Here is a 17,475-nt window from a genome sequence, read left to right as displayed (position 1 = left end):
TTAAATTATTTTTAGACTGTAAGATTCCATGTCTTGAAACCATAAAAGATAGTGGCACAATATGAGTGTTAAAAAGATGTATTTTATTTCTGGAGAAATTTAGGATCACTCAAGTAGCTGTATAATCTTAAAGTAATACCATCCATTCTCTTCCTCCTGATTAATTCTGAGCTGAACTCAAGCATTACACTATTCTCCCTAGATACACATATGTATAGACAAGCATTATAGGTTGTTTCTTCCAATTGTATGTCAAAATTTAAACTGCTGACATCCTTTTTTCACTTGATATTTTCCTATGTGGATGGTCAGAGCAAGTTCTTCAGTTTTTACAGATATTTCCCAGGATGCTCTGCAACATTAAGGAGCATATGAAATTAGCATGAGATCATGTCTAAACAGGAACACCTGAAGGTCACATTCAATTTGTTTAGCTATTTACCAATAAGAATTTTCTGCTTGTTGGCTACCATGAAAGGAGCTTCTCTAAATATTTTTATGCATATAGAAACTTTGCCCCCTTCTTTGATTTCTTTGAAGTAGAGTTCTAGTAGTGGTTTAGTTGATCAGACGAGCCAAGAAAATGTATGTACCCTGCCCAATTCGTTATATAGTTTTACCAGAAGTTTTTGTCCAAAAGTGAGCCTTTACCTGAGTAAACAGAATCTCTGTGCTCAGTAAGTTTGCTTCTGTATATACTAGGTATCTAATTTGTACTACTGATAAATGTCTTTCTTAAACCACTATAAAATCATTTGAATGATTACTACACTTTCTGGTAAAATGAGACCAGGTCCTAATACATCTCCCTTGTCACTTTTTTCCATCATTACATTTGAGATTCTTGATCTTTTGTTCCTCTATATCAGTGGTATCAAACTCAAAGAGAAAACAGATCTCTGTGGCTGGACATTGACTTGGAAAACCACAAATTAATATTTTCAATACTATATTTTTATTTTGTTAAACATTTCCCAATTATATTTTAATCTAGTTCAACTCAGATTAGGAGGTTGACACCTCTCCTCTATATGAATTTTGTTATTTTTTCTAGGTCTTCAAAAAAAAATTTTGGGGAGTTTCACTGATATAGCACTGAATAAATAAAATTAATTAAGGTAAATGTCATTTCATTATATTGATACAATCTATACACAGCAAGTTACCAATAGTTCGCCCACTATTTAAATCTATTCCGCTGCAAAGCCTAGGTTCAAATTTGGTCTCTGATACTTCCTAGCTGTGTGACCCTGGGCAAATAACTTAAGCCCCATGTCCTAGCATTTCCTAGCCCTTAACACTCTTCTGCCTTGGAACCAATATCTATTATTGATTCTAAGGTGGAAGATAAGGGTTAAAAAATAATAATTAATAAAATAAAATAAAAAAGGGGACAGCTGAGTGGATCAGTGGATTGAGAACCAGGCCTAGAGACAGGAAATCCTAGGTTGAAATCTGACCTCAAGACACTTCTTAGCTGTGTGACCCTGGGCAAGTCATTTAACTCCCATTGCCTAAGCCCTTACTGCTCTTCTGCCTTATAACCAGTACACAGTATTGATTCTAAGATGGAAGGTAAGGGTTAAAAAAATAATAAGTAAATAATAATATATTGCTGCAAAGAAGACTGTTCTGTTTTCTTTAGGAACATCTCAAACTACTTCATAAGGACCTTGAGTACTATGATATTAGCATCTTTAAGTGTGGCAACTTTACTGATTCTTGTTAGTGAAAAATGTTATTAAAAAAAATCTTCCACGGGGCAGCTGAGTAGCTCAGTGGATTGAGAGCCAGGCCTAGAGATGGGAGGTCCTAGGTTCAAATCTGACCTCAGCCACTTCCCAGCTGTGTGACCCTGGGCAAGTCACTTGACCCCCATTGCCTAGCCCTTACCACTCTTCTGCCTTGGAGCCAATACACAGTATTGACTCCAAGACAGAAGGTAAGGGTTTAAAAAAAAAGAAAAAAAAAAGAAAAAATCTTCCAGATCTTTTTCATTCTACTTCTGTTTGTTGTCTTGCTTCCATTTTCAACTGTAAATGCCCTTGAGATAAATGGCTTTCCTTAATTTGGTCTCTTGCCAAGTTTTTACAAACTGATTTTAATTCCAATGCTTCTCAATGTTTTGAGGCAATATTATTCATAATCTTTCATTATTCTTTATAAGATTTTTAAAACCAGTTTATATTCTAAACTAGTATTATATTTTACTGCATTCTTCCATTGTCTGATAAAGCAGTCAAGAATTACATAATGTTATTATTAGATTATTACACATGATATATTAGGATCTAATAATTAAATCATTATAACTCATTTCTACTTTTTAACATATTGATCAAGATTAAGTTTTATTCATGTTCTTTCCCTCCCCTCTCTACTCCCTTCTGGTAGCTGACATGGACTTCAACTGGGTTTTACATGTATCAATTATTAAGACCTATTTTCATATTATTGATATTTGTACTAGGGTGATCATTTAGAGACTAGTCTACACCTCCAATCATATCCTCATCAACCCATGTGATCAAGCAGTTCTTTTTCTTCTGCATTTCTACTCCCACAGTTCTTTCTCTGGATGTAGATAAGATTCTCTCTCATAAGTCCCTCAGAATTGTCCTGGATCATTGCATTGCTGCTAGTAGAGAAGTCCATTACATTCAATTGTGCCACAGTGTATCAGTCTCTGTGTACAATGTTCTCCTGATTCTGGTTCTTTCACTCTTCGTCAATTCCTGGAGGTCTTCCAATTCACGTGGAATTCCTCCAGTTCATTATTCCTTTGAGCACAATAATATCAGGCAGTCTTTTCCAGGCATAATTCCAAATTGCCATTCAGAATGATTGGATTAATTCACAACTCCACCAGCAGTGTATTAGTGTCTCTATTTTGCCACATACCCTCCAACATTCATTATCTTCCTTTGCTGTCAAGTTAGCCAATCTGCTAAGTGTGAGGTCATAGCTCAGAGTTGTTTTAATTTGCATTTCTCTGATTAAAAGAGATTTAGAACACTTTTCCATGTGCTTATTGACAATTTTGATTTCCTTATCTGAAAATTTCCTTTTCATGTCCCTTGCCCAATTTTCAGTTGGAGAATGGCTTGATTTTTTGTACAATTGATTTAGCTACTTATATATTTGAGTAATTAGACTTCTGTCAGAGGTTTTTGTTATAAAGAATTTTTTCCCCAATGTTGTTTCCCTTCTAATTGTGGTTGCATTGGTTTTGTTTGTACAAGACCTTTTTAATTTTGTGTAATCAAAATTATTTGTTTTACATTTTGTAATTTTTTCTAACTCTTCCTTGGTCTTGAAATCTTTCCTTTCCTATAGATCTGACAGGAATATGATTCTGTGTTTACCTAATTTGTTTATAGTTTCCTTCTTTATATTCAAAACATTCACCCATTCTCAATTAATCTTGGTTTAGAGTGTAAATTGTTGATCTAAATCTAATCTCTCCCATACTGTTTTCCAATTTAAAATATGAATGAATGTTTTTATATGTATTAGTCTTAGAATGGATAACTGTAGTAATATAAGGTAGGGGTAGACTGGTTTCAGGGATTAGATAAAAGAAGGGAATTTTGATACAAGCCCGGGGAGAGGATTCTTGGAAGGAGAAAGGAATTGTGGGAGTTCGAACTGACAATAACTGACTTTACTACCTTCTGAGATTTACACTGAATTGGAAAGAGGTTTCACTATACCTGAATTTAAACCAAGCTGAAGATTTGCTCTGAGAGATTTTCCCAAGATAGTCAAAATTTCATGGTGAAATTTTTGACTTCTTGGTGGAGAATTTATTTGAAGGAAACTATTTTTCCTGAGTCCAGAGAACATCTGCCAGAAATACTCTTGGGCTAAGGTAATCCAAAGATTTTCACCTGTGACTTTGGGTACTTGGTGAAGCCAAACCCAGGCTTTTCCCTTTCTTTTATTAATCACTGGTGGGAAGATAAGGATAGAGTCAGATAGTTTGGGGGGCTTTTTTAGATAGAGCAGGGAGCTGTAGACAGAGCAGAGAGAAGAAACAGAAGGCTCTCCTTAAGCAGGAGACTTAGAAGAAGTTTTTTAAAAGTGTTAGGGTCTATCAGTTTCCCTTACTCCCATTATAAAATAAACTTTGTTTTTCATAAGCCAAAGGGTTTGTTTGTGCTTAACTGACCCTGGGGAGTTCCTAGGTGGGTTGTATCATGTCACATACCTCTAGAACAGCTCCCCAATACTACTATTCAAAAATATAAAACATTCCATTAGACTGATGATGGAGTCATTGGTTTCCAGTGTGGGAAATTGCAAACAGTAACAAAAAAATAACTCTAGTCCAATACAACTACAATTACTTCCTGATACCCTCTTTGAGATTGAGGAAAATTGCTCTCAAGCAACCAGAAAGTGCCAGAAGTGTTTTTGTTGTTTCTTTTTAAAGGTACTATGTAGGCTAGTACTCAAGAGAAAAATCCAATTAATCTGCCAACTGATATCACCGGTGGTACAGAATCACTTAGGGCAGCTCAAAAAACACTCCCAAATACTAAAATGCAAATATAAGATTGATTTGTACTAAAGCTTCCCAGAACAAAACAATAACATTCATAAAACATTAAGAGTTGGTCTTAAAAATCCAATAGAATCTAGAGAAATGATGGAGAACCTTTTAGAGACTTGAATACCCAAACTGCAACCCTCACACTTCATGTGAGCACCTGACTGTACCCCAGGAAGAAGAGAGAGGTAGTGCTCCCATTGAGCTGCTGGGTAGAGGGACAGATGATGTGAGAAATGTTGTCAGTGCACCTGGAGAGGACAAAAGAGATTAACACCCTCCAGCACACATGCCATAGGACCACCAATATCTGCTAGACTATTTCCTGATTAAGTCCAGGTTTGCTTATTTCATTTAACTTAAATTGGGACTAATGGTTTTATTTAGTCCAGAAACCCAAAATATATGAATCTCTTACCTTTGACTAGGAGCCGTCTGTGTTCTGAATATAACCCAAACATATATATTAAAAAATTATTCATTTTAAGAAAATGTGAAGTAAAACTTCAAATAATGTAAAAACTTCATCTGCTACTTAAAAAAATAAACCCAAGTTTTATTATCTTGTTTTCAACATAAAATCTATTGCTATAATTGGCCTTTATATAATCTTAAATGAACAATTTTGGTTAATTGTTAAGACTAGCTTTTAAACTTTACCACGATAGGATGAAGGTCAGTGCTAGTGCTATTTTTCCCTCTAATTATTGGCTTCCCACAGAAGAATAATAAAAACTGACTTCATGCGACATTACATACCACATAAATGTTTATAACACAAAGATTGACGAGTAATTTTCTACACATTTTCAACTCACTTTTCTTTCAAAACACAATCTTAACATCCTGCTAGCTATTTCCAAAAAATTTCAAGAAACTCACCTCCCCTCCATAAAAAAAATAAAATAAATTTATTATACCTGAAAAATTACTTGATGTAGCCTTGGTTCCATTTGTTTCTGCTATTACACGTCTGAATTGCTCTAGGATTGCATTTAATTCTGAAGAACGCTGCAAGATTCTATGTTCTGCTATACGGAGACGTTGTTTCAAGGCATGAAATTCTGGCTGATATGCAATCAATTTTTCTATAAAGAAAAAAAATATTTCTAATTATTTTCTGTTGAAAGCAAAGAAAAATTCAAATATCTCAGACAAAACTGAGGAATTAGAGAACATATAATCACGGTTACCTTAATTAAGAAATGTTATTAGTGCATAGTTAAAAAGAAAGAACCCAAAATTGTGCAATGAAATATGAATTAGCTATAGTATTCTACATATTTAGAAAAATAAAGTAAAACCTCTTTAGCAATTACTAATTCAAATATTTGGAGAGAGAAACCACAGAATTTTTGGAGTGGATTATTCAATAAAATAGTTTTGCATCATTTCACAAGTTTTTTTTTTTACTATCATTGAGGGCCAGATTTATTTAACTTACTATAAGGTAAAAATTCAAAGATGTATGAGGAAGATCTAAGTGGTCTACATTTTATTTTACATTGAATTTATCAATTTCTAAGCTAAACATATATATTATCTTATCAACTCTTGTAGCAGCCCACAGCTGTGTTTACTCAAGACAGATAATTAAGCCATAAAATTAGGCCTGAGAAGAGCGCATGGCCAGTAAGGCAATGAACTTTGATCCCAACTAGTTTGGGTGGAAAGTAGGTTTCTTTGTTCTCCCCAGGCTGAAGGATCCGCCCTTATCTTATGACAATTTACCTTTCTGTCAATGATAATCCCCTATGTCTTTAATTACTAGGCATTATGTATCTTTGCATATGATAATCAATACATAGACGAGCCCACAGGCCCAGCCCAGCTTTACCCACTCATCTTTCTTCCTTACCACTGTCTCTCTCTCTCTCATGGAGCAGGCCTCTGGCCATGCTCAGTCTTTCACCTCTAATGCTCTAACGCCTATTATTAAGCCGTAACAGTCTGTGATCAAAGCTTGGCTTTGAGGACTGGGCTTGTCTCTCCTGATCTCTAAGCTCATTTCTGATGCCCATGATGTCATGTTGTGGTCTTCCCACTGTTTCATGTAGCTATGAAGTGGAAGGCCGGAGCTTAAGTCTGTGGAGCTCGATTTAGATTTAGATATGATTCGATGTCTGGTCTCTCTCTTGCCATCCCTCCCAGCTTCAGATCCTGGTTTCCCCCAGAGATAAACCTCTATCTATCTTTCCTGTTGTGTGTGAGGGCTGCTGGCCAGTCTCTCGCCTCAACTCTCATATTTATCAAATGATTTTAATTCACTAAAAGAAAAGAGGCTAAAGGATCTCCTTAAATAAAAATCAAAGTAACTTTTCAGTAGCTTGAATAAATTAACAATATCCTATGGCCTAACTATAATGCTTTGACTATCCTACAGGAGTTTGTAGGGAAACTAATATCATAATTTTGTCCTATTTTTGTTAAACCCTTACATTCTGTCTTAGTATGAATTCTAAGTTAGAAGAGTAGAAAAGGCTAGGTAATTAAGGTTAAATGATTTGCCCGGGATCAAACAGCTAGGGAGTGTCTGGTTCAGATTTGAATCCATATCCTTGCCTCTATACTCTCAATTCCTCATCACTAATGAACTGTCAGATTTTTCTATTTTTATCTACTCAACATCTCTTGTATCAGATCCTTCTCTATAGGTACACACCTACCATTTTAATGCAAGTCTTTATCACCTGTCCCAGTTTATTACAATGACCTCTTAATTGATCTCTTTGTCTAAATTCTCTCAGCATGCTGGGACCTAAGATGGCAGAATAAAGGATGCTTTACTCCCTTGATCCCTACACACACACACACACACACACACACACACACACACACACACACACACACACACGAAAACAAATTGGCTTAAAACAAAGGAGAGGAGGCAGCTGGGTAGCTCAGTGGATTGAGAGCCAGGCCTAGAGAAGGGAGGTCTTAGGTCTGTGATGATGAAATGAAGACACATGTGTCAGCACTAACATGCATAGCCATTTTCAATGACATGAGAAATATGGGGCCACAATGCTGAGAAGGACGGTTTTTTCCCCCCTGAGGTGACACACCACCCAAGTTATGCTTGCTTTTTTTTGGTGAATTTTGACAGACCAAGCTCAAGAGGTTGCCTATCACTATCCTAGGTTCAAATCAGGCCTCAGACACTTCCTACCTGTATAGGTAAGTCACTTAACCCCCATTGCCTAGTCCTTTTTACTTTTCTGGCTTAGAACCAATACACAGTATTGATTCTAAGACAGAAGATAAGGGTTTTAAAAAAGAAACAGAGGAGACCCAGAAGAACACATTAGAATTGGTAAAACAGAAGATAATTAAACCACAAGACACCAGTAATCAATGAGACAAAACAAAATACATATAGGAAAAGATAGAAGAAAATGTAAAATACTTTACTGGCACACACCTAACAGATTGGCTAACATGACAGCAAAGGAAAGGAATGCTGGAGGGGATGTGCAAAGTAGGGGCATTAATGCACTACTGGTGGAGTTTGGAATTGATCCAACCATTCTGGAGGGCAATTTGGAACTATGCCCAAAGGGCGAGAAAAGACTGTCTGCCCTTTGATCCAGCCATAGCACTGCTGGGCTTGTACCCCAAAGAGATAATAAGGAAAAAGACTTGTACAAGAATATTCATAGCTGTGCTCTTTGTGGTGGCCAAAAATTGGAAAATGAGGGGATGCCCTTCAATTGGGGAATGGCTGAACAAATTGTGGTATATGTTGGTGATGGAATACTATTGTGCTCAAAGGAATGATAAAGTGGAGGAATTCCATGGAGTCTGGAACAACCTCCAGGAAGTGATGCAGAGCGAGAGGAACAAAACCAGGAAAACACTGTACACAGAGATTGATACACTGTGGTACAATCCAATGTAATGGACTTCTCCATTAGTGACAATGCAGTGATCCTGAACAACCTGGAGGAATCTACGAGAAAAACCACTATCCACATCCAGAGGAAACACTGTGGGAGTAAAAACACTAAAGAAAAACAACTGCTTCAATACATGGCTCAAATGGATATGGTTGGTGATGTAGACTCTAAATTAATATCCTAGTGCAAACAACAACATGGAAATAGGTTCTGATCAAGGACACATGTAATACCCAATGAAATTGCGCATTGGCTGTGGGAAGGGTGGGGTGTGGGGAGGGAAACAATATGATTATTGTAACCAAGGAATAATGTTCTAAATTGACTAAACTAATTCAAATGGGAAAAAAATGCTTAAAAAAATAAAATAAAATACCTTACTGGAAAAATGACCAATCTAGAAAACAGTTTCAGGAGAAATAATCTAAGAAGCCTAAGAATATCTAAAAGCCCTGATAAAAAGGGGGTTGTAGGGGACTGGAAGCCATATTATTATTATTTTTAAAACCATTGACTTCCTTCTTAGAATCAATACTGTGTATTGGTTCTAAGGCAGAAGAGTGGTAATGGCTAGTCAATGGGGGTCAAGTGACTTGCCCAGGGTCACAGAGGTAGGAAAGGTCTAAGACCAGATTTGAACCCAGGACTTCCCGTCTCTAGGCCTGACTCTCTGGACCTGGCTCTCAATCCATTGAGCCACCCAGATGCCCCCTGGAAGCCATATTATAAGAAATCATTTAGGAAAACTGTCCTGATATCCTCAAACAAGAGGAAAAAATAGGAATCAAGAGAATCCATCAACAACCTCTTGAAAAAGACCCCAAAATTAAATGATCTAGGACTATTATAGCCAAATTACAGAATTCCTAGGACAAGGAAAAAATACTATAGGCTGCCAGAAGTAAATAATTCACATACCAAGAAGCTGTAGTCAAGATTATACAGAGCCTAGAAGTTTCTATATTAGAAAGGACCAGAAGGCATGGAATATAATATTCAAAGGGACAAAAAATCTTGAACTTCAATCTAGAATTATATCCCTAGCAAAATTTAACACAATACTCCAGGGGAGGGAAATTGATGTTTAATGAAATAGAGTAATTTCAGACTTTCATAACTGTAATAAATTAAAATTAAGACTTGTATTGATATTAATGAACTGTTATAGCAAGCTGTTTAAATATTAAGGTATTGCTGGTTGTTGATTGAAGGCTGGAGACTAATGGAATAATGTAATAACTTGTATTGGTAAATGAATAGTTAATATCTGACTGTGTTTGATAATATAATAGTTAGCAGTAAACTAGTATTAGTCATGGATGAATCTAAATCTAGTATACTGAAATGGTAGAATAAATGTTAAAGTTTTAAGGGCTAAGCTGGTTCAAGAGGTGGATGAATTGGTGGAGGCAGATTTCTCCAACTAATTTATTTATCTTTATCTTTATGAGGAGAGGTATAAATAGAAGTTGAAGGTATTAATGAGTTAGAAATCCGTTAATACCATAATACTAATAAATTCTAAATAAATCAACCTAACCACTGATTCTCGCAAAGCTGCTTCTTGCCTGTAATCAGGCCAAACTTAACACTAGCTGTCTAAAGATAATAATCTAACTAAGCTATTCTAATTAATAAATTTTCTTAACTTTTTAAAATATATATATTTTCAGCACCTCTCTCTGTATCCACTCAAAAGAGTCTAACTGCCTGTCACAAGATTTTCATAGACAAGTTAGCTCTCTACTACTCCCTGTGGCTCTTAAGGGGAAAACTTCAGAACACACAATTTTACGCCAGCTGAATATCACTCTTAACTTCAAGGAGCAGTATTTAAAGCACTAATCTTTTACTGTCTGAATATCTTCTGGCTGAGAGATTGACAAGGCAGAGAAAGTGGGCAGAGCCTTTCTCTGGCAACTTTTCCCTTCAGCAACTGAGGAAGAATAACTTTTCAATCAATAACATTGTTAAGCTACAAATATTAAGTCTTTTCTTCTTATCTTCAACTGCAACTAACTATATCTCAGATCCAAAGTGTTTAAAATACTTACCTATCTTCCCAGACTCCCTGACCAGAATGTCCCTAACTGACTTTTTCTCTCTGGGGCTTTTGGGGTTTTCTTTAAAGGGGCTGCAGCAAATTTCCTCTGTCTCTTGTCTAAAATGAGACAGAGTAAAGTGTACAAAAACCCTTTCTTCTGATCTGAAAAACCTTGCTTGTAACAAAGCTAATTAGCCTAATTTAAAATCCTGATCATAACAATAACTAAAAAACCAGAGCTGAAAAGGAAATTTGATGAGAAAATTTGACACTCAAGAGAAGCATAAAAATAAAGTGAAAACTTAGAGTTTTAAAAAGGTTGAATTTAAGTACATACATCCCCAATTGACAATGCCTGGAAATGTAAAAGCCAAGTTCAAGAACTTCCAGATCAAGGAAAACATACTACAAGCTCCTAAAAAGAAAGCATTCAGATATCATGGAGTCACAGTTATAACACAAGACCTTGCTCCATCCACACTGAAGGACTGGAAGGCATGGACTATAATATTCTGGAAATCAAGAGAACTGAGTGTACAACCAAGAATCAACTAACTAGCAAAACTGACTATAGGCTTCCAGGTAAACATGGCGGCAGTCTAGAAGGAAGACTCATCCTCTCCTTAGCACCCACCAATACAGACTACCTCAAAAGACTAAAAAACCCAAATTCATAAGAAAGAAGGGACTCTACAGTAGAGGCAACATTGAAGGTATGTGGGATGTGGGCATTACTACACTATAAGGGGGTAATAGAGCTCCCACCAAAATACAAGTTGATATACCTTCCCCCAACCCACCTACAGAGCCAGAGTCAGAGCCAGCATGAGCCAGAACCAGAAAGTGAGTGAGGGACACCTCTAGGTTCTTGGGAGCTGACTAAGACCACCAAAGACCTACCCCTGAGAGAAGCTACATCTGAAACCCCAGCAGGATGAAGAGCGCAGAACAAGGGCACTCGCCGTAGAGATTCGAGAGCTTTCCTCAGGCAATATCCTTGCTCATTAACTCCATACAGAGAGCTGGCCCGTCTCACTCAGATTTCTGACTAAAAAGGGACAGAAAAACTCCACAGTGATGGCAAATTGTGCTCCCTCCAAGAAAAACAGGAAGAAGGGATTGACCCTGGAAAATTTTAATGGAGGAAAAACCCAGGCTACAGAGAAAATTGAGGAGGAAATTCAAATACATGCACTAAAACCTTACCCCAAAATGGAAATTGTCCACAAGCTCTTGAAGAATTTAAATTGGAGCTTATCAAAAAGATGGAAGCCTTGGTGGTATGAAAAGTGGGAAATAGTTCAAAGAGAAAATAACAGTTTAAAGGTTTAAAGGATAAGGTCTTCCAATTGAAGAGACAGCTGGAAGCCACTAAAAGTAGGATAGACCAAACTGAAAAGGGAAAATCAGTCTTTAAAATACATAATTAGGCAATTGGAAGACAATGATCTTGCAAAACAGCAAGAATTAATAAAGCAAACTCAAAAGACTGCCAAAATAGAAGAATACATAAAATATCTCACTGAGAAAATGACAGATCAGGAAAACAGAGTAAGGAGAAACAATTTGAGAATCAATGGTCTACCTGAAAAGCCAGAAATAAACAGAAATCTTGACATCATACTACAAGAAATCATCCAAGAAAACTGCCTTGATGTAAAAATAGACATTGAAAGAGTTCATAGAACACCCTCTACACTAAGTCCTCATAAGACAATTCCCAGGAGTGTAATTACAAATTCAAGAGCTTTCAAGCTAAGGAGAAAATTCTACAAGAAGTCAAAAAGAGACAATTCAGATACCAAGGAGCACCAATCAGGATCACACAAGACCTGGCAGCTTCCACACTAAAAGACCGCAAGGCTTGGAACATGATATCCAGAAAGGCAAGAGAATTGGGACTTCAACCAAGGATCAACTATCCATCAAAACTGATGATATACTTCCAGGAGAAAGTAAGGGCATTCAACAAAATAGAAGATTTCTAAGTTTTTGTAAAGAAAAGACCAGAACTAAGTGGAAAGTTTGATGTTCAAACACAAAGATCAAAAGAAACATGAAAAGGTAAATAAGAAAGAGAAGGAAAAGGGGGCAAAATTTTTTTATTCAAACGTTCTTCTTTAAGGGCTACAATTAGATCAAATAAGGTATATTAATATATGGGAAAAATGTGATTTGTAACACTCAAAAATTATGTTCACTATTATAGTAATTGGAAGAATCATTCACAGGAAGAGATTGGGGTAATAAGTGCTATAAGATGATATGCAAAAAAAGAAAAAGGGAGGGGGAATTGAAGAAGGAACCAAGAGATACTTGAAGAAATAAAATAAAAAAGATAATCTTTATTACACAAAGAAACACAGGGGAAGGGGAGGAGAAGAATACTCTTATAAGAGAGGAAGAGAGTGCTAATAGGTAATACTTAAACCTTACTCTCAGTGAAATCAATTCTGAGAGGGAAGAGCATCTAGATCCATTGGAGTCTTGAATTCTATCTTATCCTACAGGGAAAGTCAGAAGGAAAAACTAAGGTGGGTAGGGGAGAGGGAGTACAAAAAAAAGGGAGGGAAAGAGCAGGGGGAGGGAACTTAACACAGACCCAGAAAAAAAAAAAGGGAACAAAAAGGGAGGGGTCAGAAAGGGAAGCATATTAAGGGAGGGGATTAGGTGGACTGATTAAAAGTAAACCACTGGTTTAAAAAGATATAGCAAAAGAAGAAAGAACAGAACTAGGAGAAGCTATCAAAATACTGGGGAATACAATAGTGACAATCATAATGTTGAATATGAATGGGATGAACTCACACATAAACAAAAAAAAAAAAGGAGAGTGGATTAGAATCCAAAATCCTACCATATGTTATCTACAAGAAACAAACCTGAGGCCGGTAGATACACACAGGGTTAGAATTACCCCTAAAACTAGGGGTAAAAAAGGATAATAATAAGAGAAATGGGAAGAGAGATAAAATGGGATAAATATATATTGCTTAAAGAGGCACATAGAAATACAAAGGAAGGGTGGAAGAGCTTGGTGACAAATAATACTTAAATCTTACACTCATTGAAATTGACTCAGAGAGGGAAGAATAATCAAATCCATTTGGGCAGAGAATTGTATGGAGCCCTATAGAGAAGTAGAAGGTTAATAAATGGGTTGGTGGGGAGGGGAACAATAAAAGGGAGGAAGAGGTTGGGGGCTGTTTAAAAGGCATTATAGTAAGAAAGTAATAAATAAGAGGGGAGGGGGTTTGTAGGGTGGAGGAATGGGGGAGACTGACTAAAAACGAGAAATTGGAGGGGAGGGTAAGAGGGATAAGAGAAAGGGCAGAATCAAAGGAGGAAGTCAAAATGGAGGGGAATACACAGACAGTAATTATAACTGTGAATGTGAATGGGATGAACTAACTAATAAAAAGGAATCAGATAGCAGAATGGATTAAAAACCAGAATTCTACCAAATGCTGTCTATAAGAAATATACTTGAGGCAGGTAAAGGTATGTTATAAGTAAATAATGAGCTAGTATATTGGGACCCAAACTATTATTGAGAAGCTGTTATAAGTAACTAAAAGTGTCAGGGGTTAAACTATTGCAGACAGTGGATGGAAGACCAGAAGTAGTTTAATACAACTCTCATTTATTTCTGGTTGAGGTAGGGAAAGGAAATAGGAGAATAGAAATAGGAGTTAGGAATATGATGAGAAATCTATTAACCTTAAACTAAAACGTCTAAATACCCCCCCCCCAACTGAACTGCTGTGTTTTCAGCTTCTTCTTGTCCACCAAAGTAGAACTCCTTAAAATTATTCTCAGCTATCTTAAAAGTATTCTCTATGTAGCTGAACCTATTCTAATTTATGAAAAACTTCTTCAACCTCCTTCAAGTAATATAAATGATCAAACTGTCAGGATCACTGTCAGAATTTCCTGGCACAGAGAAACTGATGCAGGGCCTATCTCAAAGTCAGAGAGGACAGAGCCTCTCTCTCTGGCAGCTTTTGCTCTCTCCAGGAACTGGGGAGGGAAAAACTCCTCAGTGAATAACACTCTCTTTCTCAACTCTCAAAGTAATATATAATCTTCTATTAACTCCAACAGCCATCAATGTCAGAGAGAGAGCTAAAAACAGCTACCCCCATTCTCTTTGTCTACCAAAGAACACAGGCACCTTCTTCACTGGGTTTTATCCTTTTCCCGTAAAGGGCTGGCAGCCAGCTTTCTCTGTTTCTCCCTCTTAAAGGGAGGGGAGAGCATAAAAATAAAATCTTATCACAACAATCCCCCTGTGATTCTTTGGGAGACCTTTCTCCCCAATGAATCATTTAAGCTAACTATTCTTATTCTATATTCTAAACTGGAAACAAGGAAAAGTAAAAAGAAAGAAGAAAGTATGCAAAACATCTCGTAAAATTCAAGTCACACATTTCATAGATACTTACAGTTACACATATTTACAGTTATACATAGTTACACAATAACATACATTTGACTATATTTTTACAGAAACAAAAACCTAAAGATAATAATTAAAATTCAATGTAGTTACTATGAAAAAAACCTTGCAACAAACATTATATACACATTATTACATTATTTACATATAACATTCCCATTGAAGTGCCCTTTGAGGAGGATCTAAATCTCCCCTATGGTGAGATATTTTTGTTTATATTTTAATTGAAATAGTTATGTTTTTAATATATTTCATTATTTTGACTTATTTAGCATTTTAATTAATTTATTATTAATAATTTTATTTTATTTATTAACTAGTCATTAACCTTTTTTTTTTAAACTCTTACCTTCCATCTTAGAATCAAAACTGTGTATTGGTTCCAAGGCAGAAGAACAGTATGGGCTAGACAATGGAGGTCAACTGACTTGCCCAGGATCACACAGTGGGAAGTGATTGAGGCCAGATTTGAACCTAGGACCTCCCATCTCTAGGCCGGACTCTCAATCCACTGAGCTACCCAGCTGCCCCAATATTCATTAACTTATTGACATTACTATTTAATGTTATTTTATATGTATGTATATGTTTTATATATAAATAGTAATTTTTAAACCAAAATTATACACTTAGCTATTACATTCTAATACAAACCTTTATGTACAAAATCAATTCACTTAAATGCAAAGTTCAGCGTCCTTGAAATAATCCAGTCTTCACAGTCCTCATTGTAATGCAGTGTCCTTGCAAATAGTCTCTAGTAACAGTCCATTTTCCTTACAAATACTGTCCTTGAAAATAATCCAGTTATCCTTGTGATAATTTCATTCTTGAATCTCAACTTCAACTGAAGATACTCTCTTTACATGGGAAAAATATATCCAGGATGATTTCTCTCCAATCTTAATTTCTGTTGTTGTCATCAAAAGTACGTAGAATAGACCTTCCCAGGCTGGCTGAGTTGTTCCTGTTCTGTTAAAGTTCTTAATATAAATCATACCTCCAGGATGTATATCGTGCAATGGAAAATCTATTGGTCCAGCCTGTACTGTTGCTCCTAATTCATAAAATTTCTTGATCTTATTCTGCAAATCTCTTATATATTTTGCAGTCATCAAATCGCCAGCTAACACTGATGTATTAACAGGGTTAAATGTCTTTGCTTGCATGGGTGGTTGGCCAAAAAACATTTTGAAGGGTGAAATGTATAGGTCTCCCCTTGGTCTAGTTCTTGGATAAAATAATGTTAATGGTAAGGCATCAGATCATTTCAAGTGTGTCCCTGTACATAATTTCCCAATCATTAAGTCTTTAATTATCTGTTTAATCTTTCCACTTGTGCACAACTTTGTGGATGGTATAGCACATGAAATTTATGCACTATACCTAGGCAAAAATATATCTGTTGTAAAACTGAGTCTGTAAAGTGTGTTCCTCTATCCGAATCAATTCTAGATGGTAATCCAAATCTGAGTATGATCTTTCAATAATACTTTTGCTACAAATTGTGCTGTGTTCTTATTTGATGTAAAAAGTTTCTGGCCACATTGTTAATTGGTTGGCTATTACTAAACAGAATTTGTATTGTCCAGTTTTCAACATTGATGTAAAATCTATTTGGAGATTTTCAAATGGGATATAAAACAAAGCTCTTCTTCCAAATGCTTTCCCTCTGAATACATGTTGGTTGTATGCTTGACATGTTGGATATGCTGCACAAACTTTTGATGTTATATTTATTATTCCAAGGATTATCCAGACTTTCTTTACAGAATCTACTATGCCCTGCATTCGGAAATGACCATTCTTGTAAATTTATTGGCAAATTTGATTGTAAAATATTCTTGGAAGTATTAGTTTGTCCTGGGATGCCATCCATAGGTCATTTATTTGCTTGGCTTTAAAATTTTGCTTCCATTTCTTGATTTCTCTTTCATTGTATGAGCTGGATATATGTTTCATGTATGATTGTTAGATTCAAAATTAACTAAGGGCCTTCTATTGCTTCTAATTTGGCTGCCATATCTGCTCTATGATTCCCTCTTGACACAAAATGAGTTCTACCTGCATGTGCCAAACAATGCACCAATGTGAGCATTTTTGGCAACTGTAGATCTATTAAAATTGTATTTATTATTTTTTAATTTTCTATCATTTTTCTTGATGATGTTAAAAACCCATCAGTTAGCAGTGTAGCTGGATTCAGTATAGTGCAGTGTTTTAATGTAATGTTCCCATTTCATTCATATCTTGTAAGCCTTTGGTCTGAGAATGCCTCCATTCTGTGTCTTAATAATAAACATCCAGGGGGCAGCTGGGTTGCTCAATGGATTGAGAGTCAAGCCTAGAGATGGGAGGTCCTGGGTTCAAATTGGGCCTCAAACATTTCCCAGCTGTGTGACCCTGGGCAAGCCACTTCACCCCCATTGCCTAGCCCTTACCACTCTTCTGCCTTGGAGCCAACACACAATATTGACTCCAAGACAGAAGGTAAGTGTTTAAAAAAAAACAACCTCTACCTCAT

The 17,475-nt window shown here is 36.1% G+C and overlaps 1 protein-coding gene across 6 annotated transcripts in view; it reads right to left on the bottom strand.

Annotated features, from left to right (window-relative positions):
• Positions 1-17,475, bottom strand: part of MGAT4A (alpha-1,3-mannosyl-glycoprotein 4-beta-N-acetylglucosaminyltransferase A) — a 154,793-nt gene that overhangs the window by 83,230 nt on the left and 54,088 nt on the right. For all 6 annotated transcript variants that reach the window (XM_001368105.4, XM_056806968.1, XM_056806971.1 and 3 more), the window contains one exon: positions 5,473-5,640. In XM_001368105.4, the coding sequence (XP_001368142.1) occupies positions 5,473-5,640 (168 nt within the window). The remainder of the gene's footprint in view (positions 1-5,472; positions 5,641-17,475) is intronic.

This window comes from Monodelphis domestica, chromosome 8, assembly GCF_027887165.1.
Source record: "Monodelphis domestica isolate mMonDom1 chromosome 8, mMonDom1.pri, whole genome shotgun sequence".
Taxonomy (NCBI): domain Eukaryota; kingdom Metazoa; phylum Chordata; class Mammalia; order Didelphimorphia; family Didelphidae; genus Monodelphis; species Monodelphis domestica.
The sequence above is the reverse complement of the archived record's forward strand: the minus strand, read 5'-3'. Positions and strand labels throughout refer to the sequence as shown.